Source organism: Eptatretus burgeri, chromosome 18 (genome assembly GCF_056783735.1).
Source record: "Eptatretus burgeri isolate ZD-2024b chromosome 18, Ebu_testis_v1, whole genome shotgun sequence".
Lineage (NCBI taxonomy): Eukaryota > Metazoa > Chordata > Myxini > Myxiniformes > Myxinidae > Eptatretus > Eptatretus burgeri.
Genome location: NC_140978.1, coordinates 18,427,727 through 18,444,789, shown reverse-complemented (window position 1 = coordinate 18,444,789; position 17,063 = coordinate 18,427,727). Strand labels below are relative to the sequence as shown.

The 17,063-nt window shown below is 42.6% G+C and overlaps 1 protein-coding gene across 1 annotated transcript; it reads left to right on the top strand.

The window, feature by feature from the left end:
- Positions 1–1,763: 1,763 nt before the first annotated feature.
- On the top strand, positions 1,764–11,742 carry LOC147008663 (protocadherin 18-like). Its single transcript, XM_085863707.1, has 4 exons — positions 1,764–4,507; positions 9,136–9,221; positions 10,046–10,194; positions 10,486–11,742. Exons 1-4 carry the CDS (start codon positions 2,078–2,080, stop codon positions 10,671–10,673), a joined length of 2,853 nt encoding a protein of 950 aa, XP_085719833.1. The 5' UTR covers positions 1,764–2,077; the 3' UTR covers positions 10,674–11,742.
- Positions 11,743–17,063: the final 5,321 nt, after the last annotated feature.

Sequence of the window (17,063 nt, the reverse complement as noted above, 5' to 3'; positions counted from 1 at the left end):
TCACACTGCAAAAAAAAAAAAAAAGCAGAGCAATTGAAAACATTTTGTGGCATCACGCGAATTCCTTAATTGCTGTTTCTTTCAACTTGTTTCACTAATATGCTTTTAGGAAACACTTTGGTGAGTGAGCCAAACACCGGTGCGTATGTATGGCTCTTTAAATGAAAGTTGCGCGTTTTCACTGAACGCCTTCCAGCACACGCCAGATGGTCTGAAGCGTGCCAGATTCCAGACGACCCCCACACCCAGAGCTCCCCACGTGTGCAGAGCCGCCAGTTGCCGATGCTTCTCGCTCCGCTGCTCTTCAATAGGCAGCCCCTGCGAAAGCGCAAAAGACGGCGCAGGAGGAGGCGCGCCCTTTCGCCGCACCAGTAGACTTGCGCGTCTGCCTTCCCTGCGCGCAACCATGGCGCCAGATTTGGAGGTTGGGATGTTGGGAAGAAAAGAGGGAGCAGGCTCGTAAGAGGGGTGGGTGCTGCAAAATAAAGGGGAGATACATGGATATTGGGTAGGGGTTGGAGGACAGAGAAGAAAATCTCGGGGGTACAGCAGAGCTGGCCAGTTTAAGAGCAAACAAAATGTCTCTGCAGACTCTCTAAATGAGTAATGGCCTTCCTCAATGTCTGATTGACATCGGGTTGTTCTCTTATTGTACGCGATGCTTGATGCAAACACTGACGGATAACCTCTGCAGCTGCACGACTTAGGGTTTCACTGGATTTTAAAAACGACAACTGTTGCTCTCCGAATTTGCAACAAAATCTTCATGAACAACGTTGCTCTACTAACAGGGCCAGGTTTAGGCATGGGCAAGCTGGGCAGTTGCCCAGAGGCCTCCACAACCAGGGGGCCTCCATATATTTCATGAAAAAAAATTATAAGGAAAAATGTATTTGTGAGTGCTTGAATGGTACTTGGTAGTTAGTGGAACAGATATAAGATATTCATCTATAACAGGATATAAGATATTCATCTTATCTCATTCTCTATTTTATATAGAAGTTCAGATTCTTTGTTCTTGTAAAATATAATTTATGGATGACTGTAAATATGTCTCGTCACCTTTTTAGTATTCCATGGTAGGGTGGGCCTGCACTACTGAAGGCTGCCCAGGGGCCACCACCACATGTCCAAATCCGGCCCTGGCTCGACAGTCCACAGCTTCGCCAGTAAAATAACCTCCCACTGGAAATGGAAATGATCGTTGGAGAATCCACTGAACCATCATCGCGACCGTCTTAACAAACAATCATATATATATATATATATATATATATATATATATATATATATATATATATATATATATATATATATATATATATATATATATATATATATATATATATATATATATATATATATATATATATATATATATATATATATATATATATATATATATATATATATATACATACACACACACACAGACAAGTATCCCACGGTCGAGACAGTTTGCCAACACATTAGCTGACATGTATAATCCTATAATGATATAATGCATAAAGAAGGGCGGGCAAATTGCCTCCATAGATGGGAGATGATTTAAATTTGAATCAAGGCAATATGTTCGGTTGTAAATTATCGGAGGTCTTTATGTTGGGTTATTTAGCAAGTGAATGGATGGGGGCGTGGAAAACACACCGAGGCTCCTTATTGGTTTAAGCTCATCCCAGCAGGCCAGCGATTGGTGAGCGGGAAAGTTTGGTTCAGACACTTAAAAGTCTGTTATCCGCTTTGAGTTGCAGATGTTCCAGGAACTTTGGGGTTTTGGCATACAAGCGATTTGTGGAAAGTTTGTTTACCTTAATTAAAAGAAACTTAACTACTGTTAAAAATCAAACAAACAAACAAACAACAAACAATCGTGGAACAATTAACGTTATTATCAATCTTGAAATCATTGTCCATTTGACAATTGATTGAAATGGAGATCTACTTTTTCTTCAATTAGTGCTCCAAACGGCTGAGAGATTTGCTTGTTGCTTCACAGGTGGAATTCAAACTTAACGAATCTCTTTTCAACGTCGTTTTTCATCACAACTTCAGAGAGCGCACGTCGTCGCCGAGTGAAATGTGTCTGCTCGCCTTCCTGCTGCTCTGGTTCACCTCCTCCAAAGCTTTCACCGTTCACTACTCCATGCCGGAGGAACAGCGACCTGGGACGTTCGTGGGCCGATTGGGTGACGCTCTCCACTCGCGTCTACCCGAGAGGTCTTCCGGTCGCTTTCGCCTCATGCGGGGTGATGCACTGTCACTTCTTCATCTCCGTGAAGAGGATGGAACCATGAGCACCAGGGATAGCATTGATCGAGAGAGACTCTGCGGCCTGGCTCCCGCTTGCTTCATACGCTTCGATGTGCTTTGCCTGCTGCCGGGAGACGCTTTCCGCCTGGTTCACGTGGACGTGGAGGTTACGGACGTGAATGATCATTCCCCACGATTTGCTCGACCGATGCAACATGTTGAGCTCGCGGAGAGCGCAACCGTTGGAGCTCGGGTCCCGCTCGAAGCAGCGCACGACAGAGACGTTGGTAGCAACGGTCTGCGCTCGTACGTCCTGCCTGAGAATGATTATTTCAGTTTGGCAATGCGCACAGCGGTTGATGGGTCAAAGCACGCTGAATTGGTACTTGAAAAGCAGCTCGACCGAGAGTCTATCGCAAGCTACGACTTGGTGCTGACAGCCTGGGATGGCGGAGAGCCACCACTGAGCTGTTCAACTTTACTCCGAGTCACTGTGTTAGATGCCAATGATAACGTGCCAACATTTTCACGGACAATGTACACTGTGAGTGTGCGTGAAGATACTGCACCTGGCACTACACTGCTTACACTGGAAGCAAGGGATGCAGACGATGGTCCCAATGGAGAGGTGGTTTATTCATTTGGTAGTTCCGTGGACGTTGAGGTGAAACACTTGTTCTACCTGGATCCGAGTTCGGGAATGCTGAGCCTCATGGGAAATTTAGATTACGAGGCGAGATCTGAATACGAGATTGTGGTAAGGGCAAGAGACATGGGTCCAAGTTCGATTCCAACTCATTGTAAAGTTCTGGTGCAGGTAGAAGATGTAAATGATAATGCCCCAGAAATCAAGCTGGACATCATTATGCATGCGGAGCAAGACACCGTGTACGTGTCCGAGGGGGCTGTATACGAGAGTTTCATCGGACTGGTGGTGGTTGTTGACGAAGATTCGGGCAGGAATGGACGCACCCGTTGCCAATTGCGAGGTCATCCCCACTTCAAACTGCAGCCTTACCGCAATGACTATGTCATTGTGACAAATGCGAGCCTGGACCGTGAGAGTGTGGCCGAGTATTCACTTACGCTCGAGGCAGAGGATGGGGGCATTCCTGTTCACGTGGTCACTCGGACATTCATGGTCAAGATTGTAGATGAGAACGACAACGCTCCTCGCTTCCAACAAATGCTATACGAGGCATCGCTAATTGAAAACAATCCTGCTGGAGCTTACATCACCAGTGTGACCGCTCGAGATGTGGATAGCGCCAACAATGGCATGATCACGTACAACATCGTTGAGAATTTCCTCGAGGGGACAGCCCTTTCATCCTACGTGTCCATTGACCCCGCGAGTGGAGCACTGTATGCACTGCGGCCCATGGATTTTGAGCGTCTCAGCCACCTGGAATTCCAAGTGCAGGCAAGAGATAATGGCATTCCGCCACTCATAAGCAATGCCACAGTCACCTTGCAGGTCGTGGATGAGAACGACAATCCACCGGTCATCACGCATCCACCAATGTATAATGGCACTGCGCAGGCATTGGTTTCACCATATGCAGGTCCTGGATATCTTGTCACTGTATTGAGGGCTATGGATAGAGATTCTTTGATGAATGGCAATCTTGTTTACAGTACACAACATGGCAGCGAGAACAAACTTTTCCACGTGGACAGCACAACTGGAGAGATATTCACGAGCGCCGTATTCAGATGGGAGGAGGTGGCAAGGCGACAAGTGTTGAGTCTCGTCGTTTGTGACCAAGGGACGCCACCACTCTCCGCGACTGCGTTATTGGAAATCCTTCTGGCAGAGGCTGCTGAATCTAGCTCTGATGAAGGTGTACCAAGAGATGCTTTCAGTCAAATGGACAACTCCAGGATGGCTGTCGTAGCACTTGGAGCAGCTTGTGTACTTGCTCTTCTCGCGGTGATTGTGGTGTTGTCTACACGCAGCCACAATGTGCAAAAAGTGTGTCGTGTATCTCGTCCGCCTTCCCGAGATTGTGAAAATATTCCCTGCGATTCTCAAGAAGCATTTCCAGCAGCTAACCAATCTGCGGGCGACTCCGAGATGCCGTATTCCAGGGGCACCATCGACAAGAGTGACATTGTAATGGTCGTCACGGAGGAGATAACAAAAGGGAAGACGAGCAGCCAGCAACAAGGATTAGAACCTCGTTTGCTCTCTGCTCCACCAGGAGCAGGCACCCCACAGTTGGAGTGCTGTGAAACGTCTGCACCCCCAGCTGAGGTACTTCTACTTCCACCTCTGCAATTATTGCAACCACATACACACGGCACCTGGACCACAACATACATGCCCTCACGCTTTTACCGAACGAGGTTTTGATGTTACTTCATCCATTTATACAGTCATCAGCTGCATTCCACTGTATAGTTTCACTATTCTTCTCAAATTTAATATAATCTATGGAATTCGCAAGTTATTAATTGGAGTCATCGATTTATTACGTATGGAAATATGGGGGTATTGATGATCCCCCTCCTTCTCTGCCACCCACCACAAATGGCCTGTGCATACCTATCCCCTTCTCTCCATTTAACCCTTTTTTCTTCTTATTAACCTCATTTTCCACACGTCCCACACCTTTTTTTTTTTACTCTCCCTTCTCGTTTTGGTCCGCCACAATTTCTTCTTTATTTTCCATTGCAATTTATCCAATTATCACCATCACCCCAACCCCAGTGCATCTTTAATAAAGAAAAGGCAACCCTATGACATTTTCATTGGAATGTCAGACCCATATTATTTACTTAAGTCAATTTTTCATCATCATCGTTATATGGGACAAAAGGTCGTGTCCTGTACACTTTGTGATGTGCACATGTCAGGGTTACGGAGTACAAACTCCCTCCAATGTTTGTCGAAATCACTTTTAAATGTCGCAATCGTGTCTCGTTCAATATGTTTCTGCGAGAGGCTGTTCCAATCCTCCACCACCCGGTTACTAAAAATAATAATATTCTCCACATGCAGGCGACTTCTTCCCTGAGATAGTTTCAGTGAATGCCCTCATATTGCTGTGTATTTGGCTGGAGAGAAGTGGTTTAGGTCTGTTCACACGAATCTGTGTACGATCTCATGAATCATTGTCACATTCCTTCTTCTTCAATGGTTGAATAGCAAGTGCATGTTGAGCGTTTTTAGCCTTTGTTGATCTCATCTCCCTCTACTCCTCACCTTACACAGAGCATAATTATCATTGATTCGAGCCGTTTATTTTCCACACTCTGTGCAAAGGTAACTGGAGAGAATGAATAATTCACATGTGATTGTGTGTGTGTGTGTGACGGAGTATAGAGGCATTTCTCTAAAACTGAAGTTTATGTTGAAATGCCTTAAATCAACGAACTATAAACTCCCAGACAAAAGAACACTGAGATAAAGCAAACACAACGAGAAGGGCGCTCGGTAGAGTGCATCCCTCCACTATGCAATGCCTGATCCACGAGAACATATCGGGCCCAATACAGCGTTGAAATATTATGTTATGCAGTACTATATCGTTTTTGGGCCGATAAGTCAATGGTGAAGAATCACTTTAAAAATTCTAGTCGTCGGATCTGGATCTTCACCAAAATTTAATCAATTCGTCCTTGTCACACACCAAACCTGTCCACAAAATTTGATCCGAATCCGTCCACATCTTTTTGAGATATCCTGCACACAAACAAACAAACAGACAGAAAGGGGGTGAAAACATAACCTCTTTCACCTTCGGTGGCGGAGGTAACTAGAGGGGGAGCACTCGGTAGAGTGCAAAACCTCCGCCGCCAATACTGCTGGGTCACTTAAGTGAACCTGATATCTCATTCATTGTAGGTCAAAACGGATCAGACTCTACTGAACCACGATTGAATAAACTAAACGAGATCGACGTGCATGTAGATATGCCCCAAAAAAAAGATCTAAATTTTTGTGAAAAAAAAGTTGCAAATTTTGTTTCTTTTTCTCTAACAATTTTTTTTTTTTGGGGGGGGGGGGGGTTGGAAATCACTTAAAACATGTAGAAATGCAAAAACAAAAATTCAATATATTGTTCAAAATGGCCACCATAGCGGCCAGATTGGACTTTGGACCAAGTCCAAAATCTAATGGCATGATCCTTGGACCATACCTAATCCCCCCACCAAGTTTCATCGAAATCTGTCGAGGAGCTTTTCTGTAATACTGTTCACAAACAAACAAACAAACAAACAAGCAGTCATAGACTGGTACTTACGAAATCGTCAACTTCACCTCTGACCTTGTCTAATAAAAGCTGTCTCGAGAGAAGGTAGCGATGCAAACCAGAAGTTTCTCCGATGATTCTGTACAAAACCATCAAAATCGTAATGTCGACCGAAGCAAAAATCTCCATTTCTCCACGCAATTATTTAATATTATTTTATCAAAGTAACAAAACCATAATATTTGGCCATCCACCAACAATCTTTACATAATCCGACGGCTTAGCGAGTCAGGCATGCGACAATTACCTTTATTGGGATAAAAAAAAATTACTTTTAAACACCATCTTTATCGAAAACACCGTCAGCGTGCACACGGAAAACCTTTACGTGATCAAGGATGCCTCTGCTCGAGCGCCCTGCACCACATGACGACCCGTGAAGCGGCGAGTGAAATATTTTTATACAATCTTAAAACGTCTCCAAAACATCCGATTTTTACCAGAATTTCGACAACTGAGTTTTAAGCGTCTTAAGCGATCGCAAAAACCGAAGACAAAATTAAAATCGAAGTTACAACGAACTCGTAACGTCGACTGAAGCAAAAATACTCCATTTCTCCACATGAATTTACGGAATTATGTTTGACCTCACTGTGACCTTGACCTTTGACCGATTTTGACCAAAATCTAATCAGCGCTAGCCATCACCGTCCTGAATCACTTGGTGTAACTTGACATTGGTAGGTTCTTCCGTTCTCAAGTTATCGTGCCTACAAACAAACACACAAACACACCCACAAACAAACAAGCAAGCAGTCATATAATGGTACTTACGAAATCGTCAACTTTACCTCTGCCGTTGTCTAATAAAAGCTGTCTCTAGAGAAGGTAGCGACGCAAACCAGAAGTTTCTACGATGATTCTGTACCAAACCATCAAAAATCGTAACGTCGACCGAAGCAAAAATCTCCATTTCTCCACGCAATTATTTAATATTATTTTATTAAAGTCACAAAACCGTAATATTCAGCCATCAACCAACAATCTTAACATAATGCAACGGCTTAGCGAGTCAGGCATGCGACGATAACCTTTATTGGGATAAAAAAGACTTTTAAACACCATCTTTATCGAAAACACCATCAGCGCGCACACGGAAAACCTTTACGTGATCAACGACACCTCTGCTCGAGCGCGCTGCACCATGTGACGACCTGTGACGTGGCGAGTGAAATATTTTTTATACAATCTTAAAATGTCTCCAAAACATCCGATTTTTACCAGAATTTCAACAACCAAGTTTTAAGCGTCCTAAGCGATCGCAAAAACCGAAGACAAAATTAAAATCGAAGTTAAAACGAACTCGTAACGTCGACCGAAGCAAAAATTCTCCATTTCTCCACAGGAAATTACGGAATTATGTTTGACCTCACTGTGACCTTGACCTTTGACCGATTTTGACCAAAATCTAATCAGCACTAGCCATCACCGTCCTGAATCACGTGGTGTAACTTGACATTGGTAGGTTCTTCCGTTCTCGAGTTATCGTGCGTACAAACAAACACACAAACACACCCACAAACACACAAGCAAGCAGTCATAGACTGGCCCTTACGAAATCGTCAACTTGACCTCTGACCTTGTCTAATAAAAGCTGTCTCTAGAGAAGGTAGCGACGCAAACCAGAAGTTTCTACGATGATTCTGTACCAAACCATCAAAAATCGTAGCGTTGACCGAAGCAAAAATCTCCATTTCTCCATGCAATTATTTAATATTATTTTATCAAAGTCACAAAACTGTAATATTCGGCCATCCACCAATAATCTTTACATAATCCGACGGCTTAGCGAGTCAGGCATGCGACGATTACCTTTATTGTGATAAAATATGACTTTAAAAAAATAAACTTAAACAGTAACAAACAAACAGACGGGGTGAAAACAGTAACCTCCGTCCATCTTCGATGGCGGAGGTTAATAATGAACAAAATACAAGAGTTGTTCAAACATCATTTGGGGAATATTTTATGCTCTCGACCTACAGTTGCTGTTACATATTGGGATTTGAGAAAGTGCTACATAGAATCGATATCATTAATTATTTCTCGTATTTTGTTAATATTTCGTCTTCTCCAGCCTATATTACCCCACGGACACGAAGCGAAAAGTGCGGATAAGCAGTTGGTTCACTTCTGTCTGTCTGTCCTTCTGTCTACAGTCCTCAGTTTATGATCGGGGAACAACTTGATTTCAATTAAATGTTATATTTTGAATACTAATTGGAATATGAATCAGAAAATAAACCTGTAGTTTCGCAGTACTTTGGCTCTGAATTTGTCCCATTGCACAGGCACAGAGGACTGAGATCATTTATTTATTCCGTCTGCTTGTCTGTCAGTCAAACCAAATTGAAAATCATTCTTAACAGGAAACTTACTGAGTTTAAGGACGTCATAAAGGACACAAACAACAGGCACAAAACAAATGTAATGTGTTTGATAGGGTAAGACACTGACTGCATCAACGGCGGTAAACTTCCAGAATTTCTTTTTCTACAACCTTCAAATATTATTATTTTATTTTAAATTGAATTATGTACTTGAACACTGTGGAACACAAATCACTTTTTTGGCACTTTCAAAACCCTTCCGTTTAGCAGTTCGTTTTTACTATATTTCTCAACAGGTGTCACAGATTCTCACCATCCTTCGCCAAGGGAATTATCGACCACGTCCAAGTTTCCGAGGGAACAAGAACTGCAGCAGGATCAGGTTTGTGGAATCATGTTAAACATCGATATCAAGAAAATGAGGTTGGAATCCCACATCGACTTTTGTGGAATGTATTCTACATTTCTTACCTACCTAAATGACACTTACAAACTATTTTACTCCTCCTTCATACTCTGCTTCTCTGCCCCCTCATTTCTTCCTCCAATGTTCCTCATTTCCCTCATCCTATTCTTCATCATCCTACATTGTGACACCATCTTTCTCCTCCCCTCTTCTGATATGCTTACTCCTTTCCCACCCTTTCACACAATGTCAACCTCCACCCCACCCCTGCACTCCTGCAACCGACACACACACACACACACACACACACACACACACACACACACACACACACACACACACACACACACACACACACACACACACACACACACACACACACACACACACACACACTAAATGTGGAATAAATAGATCCAAGAATAATTATTAGTCTGTTTCCCCTTCAGTGGGTTGAGCAGTATATGAAAGTGTGGGAGATGAAAGAAAAGTGGAAGATGGGATTTGAAGAAGCTTTGCAATGGGAGACGAAAAAGAATAGAACTAGACGAGGCAAGTAGTGGAGGAAGAACAATGATAGAGGAAGAAGCATCTTGAGGAAGAATAGAGTTAGTTTTCCTGTGATGTATAGTTTCTAAGTCCAGGAAAGTACAGACTCCTGATTCCTAGTTTCAAAGTCGAGCAAAGTACAAACATTAAGAGAAGCAATGGAAACGCCAGTTTTGATGAAGGCAGCTGAATTCCCACAAATGGTTCAATTGCTTCACACAATGTTCCCCTTGTTGCCCTCTGCTGTTCAGGTGTGTTCCCTGCGAGGGGGACGGTCACAGTCTGAAGGACAGTGGCCGTGGAGATAGCGAGTCAGAAGAGATGGATTCAGAGGCAGGTCGAAGCTCTCCAGCGAGCTCCATATCTCTGTCGTTGATTATGCCGGAAACACCGAGCACAGGTAATAGTATGTAATATTACGTACAGCTTTTATGATGTCATATATCAAGCATGACAATCCTGTTGTGGGTTTTTGTTTTTTTGTTAATTTAAATGGATTGTTCCTAGTCCTCATTAGAGAGCTGATAACAGGATATTTGGATGTAATATGATGTAATTTACTATTCTTATAAGTTGTTTTTGATATTCATTATCACTAATATTACTATTTTGGGTATGAAGGCATATATCGAGAGGAAATGGGGGCACAGTTGCTGACTATGTACATTTGTATGTACCTACCCTCTGTTAGACACAGCACCGTGCATCCCAGCACGACCCTGTGTAGCACTCAGAAGAGCTCACCCTTGCACCTCCCTGCAAAGACCCAAAGGGTCTGTTACAGCCAAGGTGGTGATACCATCCGGGTTCTGCTCACCAACCACCAGCCGTGAGCTGGTCACTTTCTCTACATTTGGGAAAGGAGGTCTCTCATTGTGATGGGTGAAAACCGAAAAACAAATGTCGGGCATCGGCAGGGTTTTGCACTTGCTCTCAGTATCTTTCCCCTCCAGTTATCCCTCCTTCCCTCCACCCACTCTCCCTTGACCTTTGTCCTTTACCTTGAGATGCCCATTGTTATAAATCCCTCGGGATGTAATGGAAATGTTGGACATTGAAATGTCAAGTAATTTATGATATATAGCAGGATTAATTTATGTAAATATAAATTAGTTTTTTTCTTTTTCTTTCCCCTGCTGCCTGTTCGAATGCTCAACCAGTCTAATTTATATTGTAGATGGTATTTTTTCTTAAAAAAAAAAATTCAATCTGAGGAAATGCATGGAGCTCTTATTGTTTTTGGTCGGTGACAGCTCAAGGTGCATCCAATTGATCTGCCCATCACATTGATGGGTCGGTGTGCTACCGAGTTTGGCAGGCACCTTGCACGCTGGAGGCCGCTGGGCTCTGTTGCACGAGCCTCTTCCTCCATGTCCCTGAGACAGAAATGTGCAGCGAAGTGAAAACATAAATTGGTTTAACATGTAATCTTTGCTTTGGATTACATAATCTTTATGAAGAATGTAACCCATCTGAGGGTAATTCTGCTTTGTGATTATTACACAATGAAGCCAAAGGACATATAGGATTGTGATTTAAGTGTTAAATTAGTAATGGTTGTCTTTCCGTGACATTTCATTACGTTTTCCGTAAGGACAATCATATCCATGAATATATAGTCGATTTCAGAGCAATGAGCAAAAATAAATGTATTTTACAAGACATGTTAGGTCCATTATTTTTAGGAACATAGTTAAAACTTTAGAGTTTTAAGTAAAGATACAACGTTGGCCTGAACTTTTACATGATTCATTTATATAGTAACTTTATTGTAAATGTTAATTATTGTTCTGTATTAAAGTATTGCCTCACTAGGTAATAAATATTGTTGTAATTAGGGTTTCTTTATGAATTGTTTCATTGATATCTAGTAATTTTTCTGCAGGCGCTTTGCATTCTTAAATAATATTTCTTTGATACGTTTGTTCTCAAAGCCATTAAACTTGAATAAACGTCTCGATATCTTAGTATGAACTTTTTCTGTCTTCATCGAGCAAACCATTTCATTACACAATACACATGAGTAATCAATTAATTAATCGGGTGCCATCCTATTCATTATAGTGTACAACGCTAGTTTTTGGACAACACCATTTTGTTCTACCATTGTTGCCAAAAGAACGTTATTCATTCTGAAATATCTAGCTTGACCCTTGGAGGTGCCAACACATTATTTAGCTCTATTTGTAGATCTGGGTGGAAAAATATTTTCATCGTGAAATTGGGTGCAGCGAAAACTTTTGTTTTGTGCGATGCCAGCAGGAGGCGCTGCAGTTCTAGGCATGTTGGCCTGGGAGTTGTGTTGGTTTTGCCATCTAGAATGTGATTGGTAAACTTCTACATCGTGGCTTTCAAAAGAAAACTAATTTTTGGTGGTATCGCAACTAAGCTCCATGTGTGGTCTAAATTTACCAATCAGGAACTATCTATTGTATATTTCACCAAAAAGGAGGGCTGAGAAGATACCTCACATATCATGAACTTGTTCATGAACTCTGGAGTCTGAGTTCATTGCAGGCCGAACAATAAATGGCTGTCGTGATGTTTTGCAAGAGGGGGTTGCATCAATTAATGCTTTGTCCAGTCTCCTGTCGTTTTCTTATGACCATGAAAGAACCTACACTTTCTTTCAAACAGCAGGCGATTCCATACCAACACCCGAAATAAATTTAAACTCCACCCAATCATCTACAGGGGACATGGCATCAATGGCATTGCAGTATCCCCTGAAATTATACAAAGCAGCAGTCAGGTGCAGTGTGTACTTCAATAACGATGAAATAGATCAATCCCTCCTAAAATGATGATCCCCAATGCCAAGTTATATTTGTAACATGAAATGAAATAGCAATATAATTTAATATAATGCTAGAGCAAAGTCAATATTGTGCCATCGCAAATTCACATGCTTACAACCAAAAGCAAAGTTGAAAGATGGCAAAACGTTCCACCAGGATTGACCCAATATCAACTTATGAGTTTTTCAAAAAAATCTTATGTTTTTACCCCTGTGGCCCTAAGTTCCTAACCTCTAGGGCATGATCTGGAGGTTAAATCCAAAAAGCCGTTACATATTTCATGTGTCCCCCAATGTTGATTGCACATACAAAGTTTCATTTTAAAAAATGTTTTAAAATGTGACCGTAATTGCATTTTTTGGCATTTGATATGTTGACCCTGCCCCAGGACCCCAGTGGGTGGGGGCCAAAATGATTCTGCTCTGGCACCTCCTTGCCATGTGGATCATAACTACCAAGTTTGGTGAATTTCTGCACAACAGTTTAGGAGGAGATATCATGACAGACAGACAGACAGACAGACAGACAGACAGACAGACAGACAGACAGAGAAGAGGCGATTACAATATCCCCCCATTTTTCTTAAAAAGCATGAGGATAATAAATAGTCACACCAGCCTTCATCGGTGGACTGCAGGTCAAAAGCATCCTTCAACCCATGTTGGCGATGTTTGGCATACTTGCAACTCTTGCCATGTACAGACAGATTTAGGTTTGGAATTTATAATTTTCTCAGGATGCTGAAGATAACTGGCCTATACATCACAAAGTAAATCATTCGATTTTTAATGTCTTCCAACTAATGTTGGAAGATCAGACACCGAGCTTAAAGGACAATTCTAGCGATGATGCACATTGTGGTGCAATGCCCTGCCTGTGAATCACCAATCTAACAGTTTGATGTTGGACATCTCAAATAACCAAATTCACAGTAAACAGCTCAAAGGTAAGTGTGCCATCTGAATGCAATCATGTTGGATGCCCCCCAAATATGTATTTGCTTTCTTTTCCGAAACTACACACACAATTTCGATGAAACTTGACCACAACCTTCAGCACCCATGATGTACCAAAGTTTGTTTATGGCATTACCAAACAAAAAAAAATCCAAAGGTATTTACTTTCTTCTCCATGACATATTTTGTGGGTCATCCATTCCAATCAGTGGTTCCCTGGTTATCTTATCCAGTCGCTACCAAGTCAGTGCCCAGGGGTATTGCCCCTATCTTTATGTATTTGTTTGAATACACATACACGCAACTATATATATATATATATATATATATATATATATATATATATATATATATATATATATATATATATATATATATATGGCTGCAAAAGTAGGTATACAGTGAGGATTATACCAGTATTACCAGCAAACAGTTTGAACATTTGAGGGATTAATATGTTTATTATTGGTATGTTATTATTGATATGCTTGTATAATCAATAAAATACGTTTTGTGTGCACGTTTTGTTTTTCATTACTGTATACCTACTTTTGCAGCCCCCTGTGTATATATATGTATATATATATATATATATATATATATATATATATATATATATATATATATATATATATATATATATATATATATATATATATATATATATATATATATGGCTGCAAAAGTAGGTATACAGTGAGGATTATACCAGTATTACTAGCAAACAGTTTGAACATTTGAGGGATTAATATGTTTATTATTGGTATGTTATTATTATTGATATGCTTGTATAATCAATAAAATACGTTTTGTGCGCACGTTTTGTTTTTCATTACTGTATACCTACTTTTGCAGCCCCCTGTGTATATATATATATATATATATATATATATATATATATATATATATATATATATATATATATATATATATATATATATATATATATATATATATATATATATATATATATATATATATATATTGTTGCGGTTATTGGACCACATGCATCCAACAGACAGTGGTCCCAAGACAGTTATTCCATTATTATACGTGTAGATTGTCCCTTTCCTTTTGTCTAGTGGGGCAACAAGGGAGTGCGTTGCGATGATCTCATAGCTAGGTTTGCTTACATCAATTTTTTCTTCATTTCGTCCCTACTCTTCTTTTTGTCTGATTATTCCTGAGGTAAATCTGAGGCACGTGCACCTTCACTGTGAGGTGGGCCCTCATGGAGGCCGGCGCGTGTGGTGCCGCTGTGAGGAAACGACGGCGCAGAGCCCTCGTTCTCAAGCGAGCCCTAAACCCAAGTGTGCAGCGAGTCATATAGTGCACTTAGCAGTGCGGGATTATCGACTCGAGCTTCTGATGAACTGGGGAAGATTGCCGGTTGCATTAAAAAGACATACAAGTGAATACCTCTTAAGAAGCTGCATGAATGGGGTTTTTCACAACACAGGAAACACAGCCAGCATGACACCCACGCTGCACAAAAAGCATATGGAGGCCGATAAAGGTGACTCCACGCTACGTTGGGCGGGATAGGAGTGTGCGAAGTAGAAGTGGAGCGTTCCTTTTCAACCCAAATATCCGATACATATCGGTGTTTGCCCTGCGCACACGCTATACTAGCACAATCGGGCGGACGCGAGCACTGACCATGGTGCGTAATTGCCGAACCCTGCGCACTGTATAGAATGTGCTCAAAGGCAGACCATATGCCGCTCGTGAAATGTGCATGGATTTATTCATAACGATGCATCTTCATCCCTCGCTGGCAGCAGCAGATTCCTCACGGATGGTGAATGTCTTCTCGTCTCTACGGCCATCAAAACTGTGATCGAGTCCCGGAGTGTTGTGAGGTGTGCGCCGCGTTGGCGCGCGGAGTGGGCACGTTGATCGGCGCTGGTCGGGCGCCCGAGCGGGCATGCGGGACCCTCGGCCGGTCGCCATGGCACGGCCTGGGGTTTTTTTTTTTCGGGACGATTCGTGTGCCAATTTGGGCGGTGTGGGCGATTCAGGTCATGTCGTGGGGTCGGAGTGAAATATGTTCGCTGTCTGGGATGACCTTGCCGGAAACGAAGTGAGGCGGTTTCCGGCCAAAGTTAGCGGGCCATGTGAGTAGTTGGGGCCAATCGGAGTGCCCGATTCAGGTGATGACGTTTCGCTTCAGGGTGCCCCCCCTCCCCCGTGATGCAAGTCCGATAAAGGTCAGAGCGATACCTCAGCCTTTCTTTTTCCTCTTTTGCTCTCTCGCTTTGGCCTCACCCTCGTCGACATCGCTACGACCCGCCTCCTGCTGCCTGGACTCTGCATCCTCGTTTCCGCCCACATGACGTCAACCCCACCCACCTACCTGGTCCCACCTACCACTCCATCCACACAATCTGGACTCTGCCTCTTCTCCACTCAAGCCCCTCCTTCATGACACGGTCTCCACACGTGCCGGCTGAAGCCAGAGACGATGTGCCCACTGTTGGGTACTGCACCATGGAGCACCCCCCCAACAAAACGTATTGGTGGCACGTCATGCTATCAAGCACAAAGGCACCAAGAACGTAGCCACAACTCCTTCCCCTTCTCGTTTCAATACTCCCTCTTCATCGGGGTTTCTGGGTCTGTGTGTGTGCGTGTGTGTGTGTCCTGGCACCTGTCTGCTTAAGTAACACTGCAGAAGATCGTTATTGTTATTATTTTCACGTTAAGTCTGCTCTGTGTCCACTTTTGGTAAGTTGCTTGTTTATTTGCTGCACCACACCTCTCCCCCTATCTCTGTACAACACACCCCAATAAATCCTGATCGTGCCACATACCATTCCTCGCCCATTGTTAATAAATTATTATTATTGTTTTTGTCTTTTCTTCCATTGATCCAGCATGATCTGAATCCTGGTTTAGCCGGGACTTTATACCCAACGATCCGTTCCTTTTAGCCGGTATGTCCTTGGCAATTTTGCTCGGCTGCATCTGATCCGGAAAAGCGATCTGATCCGGTAGAGTGATCTGGTTCGGACAAGGCGTACCGAGGGCATGTTCCCCGGTAATTAAATCACGTGATTAATTAGGTAACCCGATTAACCCATAGACGGGAGGACCCGAGGTCATGCGTTTGAGTTATTGGCATCCACGGTCAGTTAAGCGACCCGCCGCGTCACGGAATTATCCGTGTGCGATGGCCTACAATTCCTGGGAGTCTGGTGGGAGCCGAGATAGCTTCCCCCACCTAGTGGTCTTCTCACCCGACCCCCAGCCCGCAACAATATATATGGTCCATCTAAAAAGCAACGGGACTGACTTCACAAAAATTTTATTCAAAAAATATATTGAAATCATAGCTTGTCCCCTTCAAAATAGTTTCCCTCCAGTCTCACACACTTGTCCATCCTCTTCTTCCACGCTTTGATGCACCCCCAGCTCATCTGGAATCCTCTGGAGCACTGTCATCACCGCCATTTTGATGGAAATTGGGTCTTGATGGAAATTGATGAAATTTCCACATCAGGAAATTGGGTCCC

Bases quoted from the DNA above. Each gene is read 5' to 3' on its own strand.
- LOC147008663 (XM_085863707.1), top strand. From the start codon at position 2,078: ATGTGTCTGCTCGCCTTCCTGCTGCTCTGGTTCACCTCCTCCAAAGCT. The intron at 4,508-9,135 runs GTACTTCTACTT...ATTTCTCAACAG, and splicing joins CGTCTGCACCCCCAGCTGAG to GTGTCACAGATTCTCACCAT. The intron at 9,222-10,045 runs GTTTGTGGAATC...TCTGCTGTTCAG, and splicing joins AAGAACTGCAGCAGGATCAG to GTGTGTTCCCTGCGAGGGGG.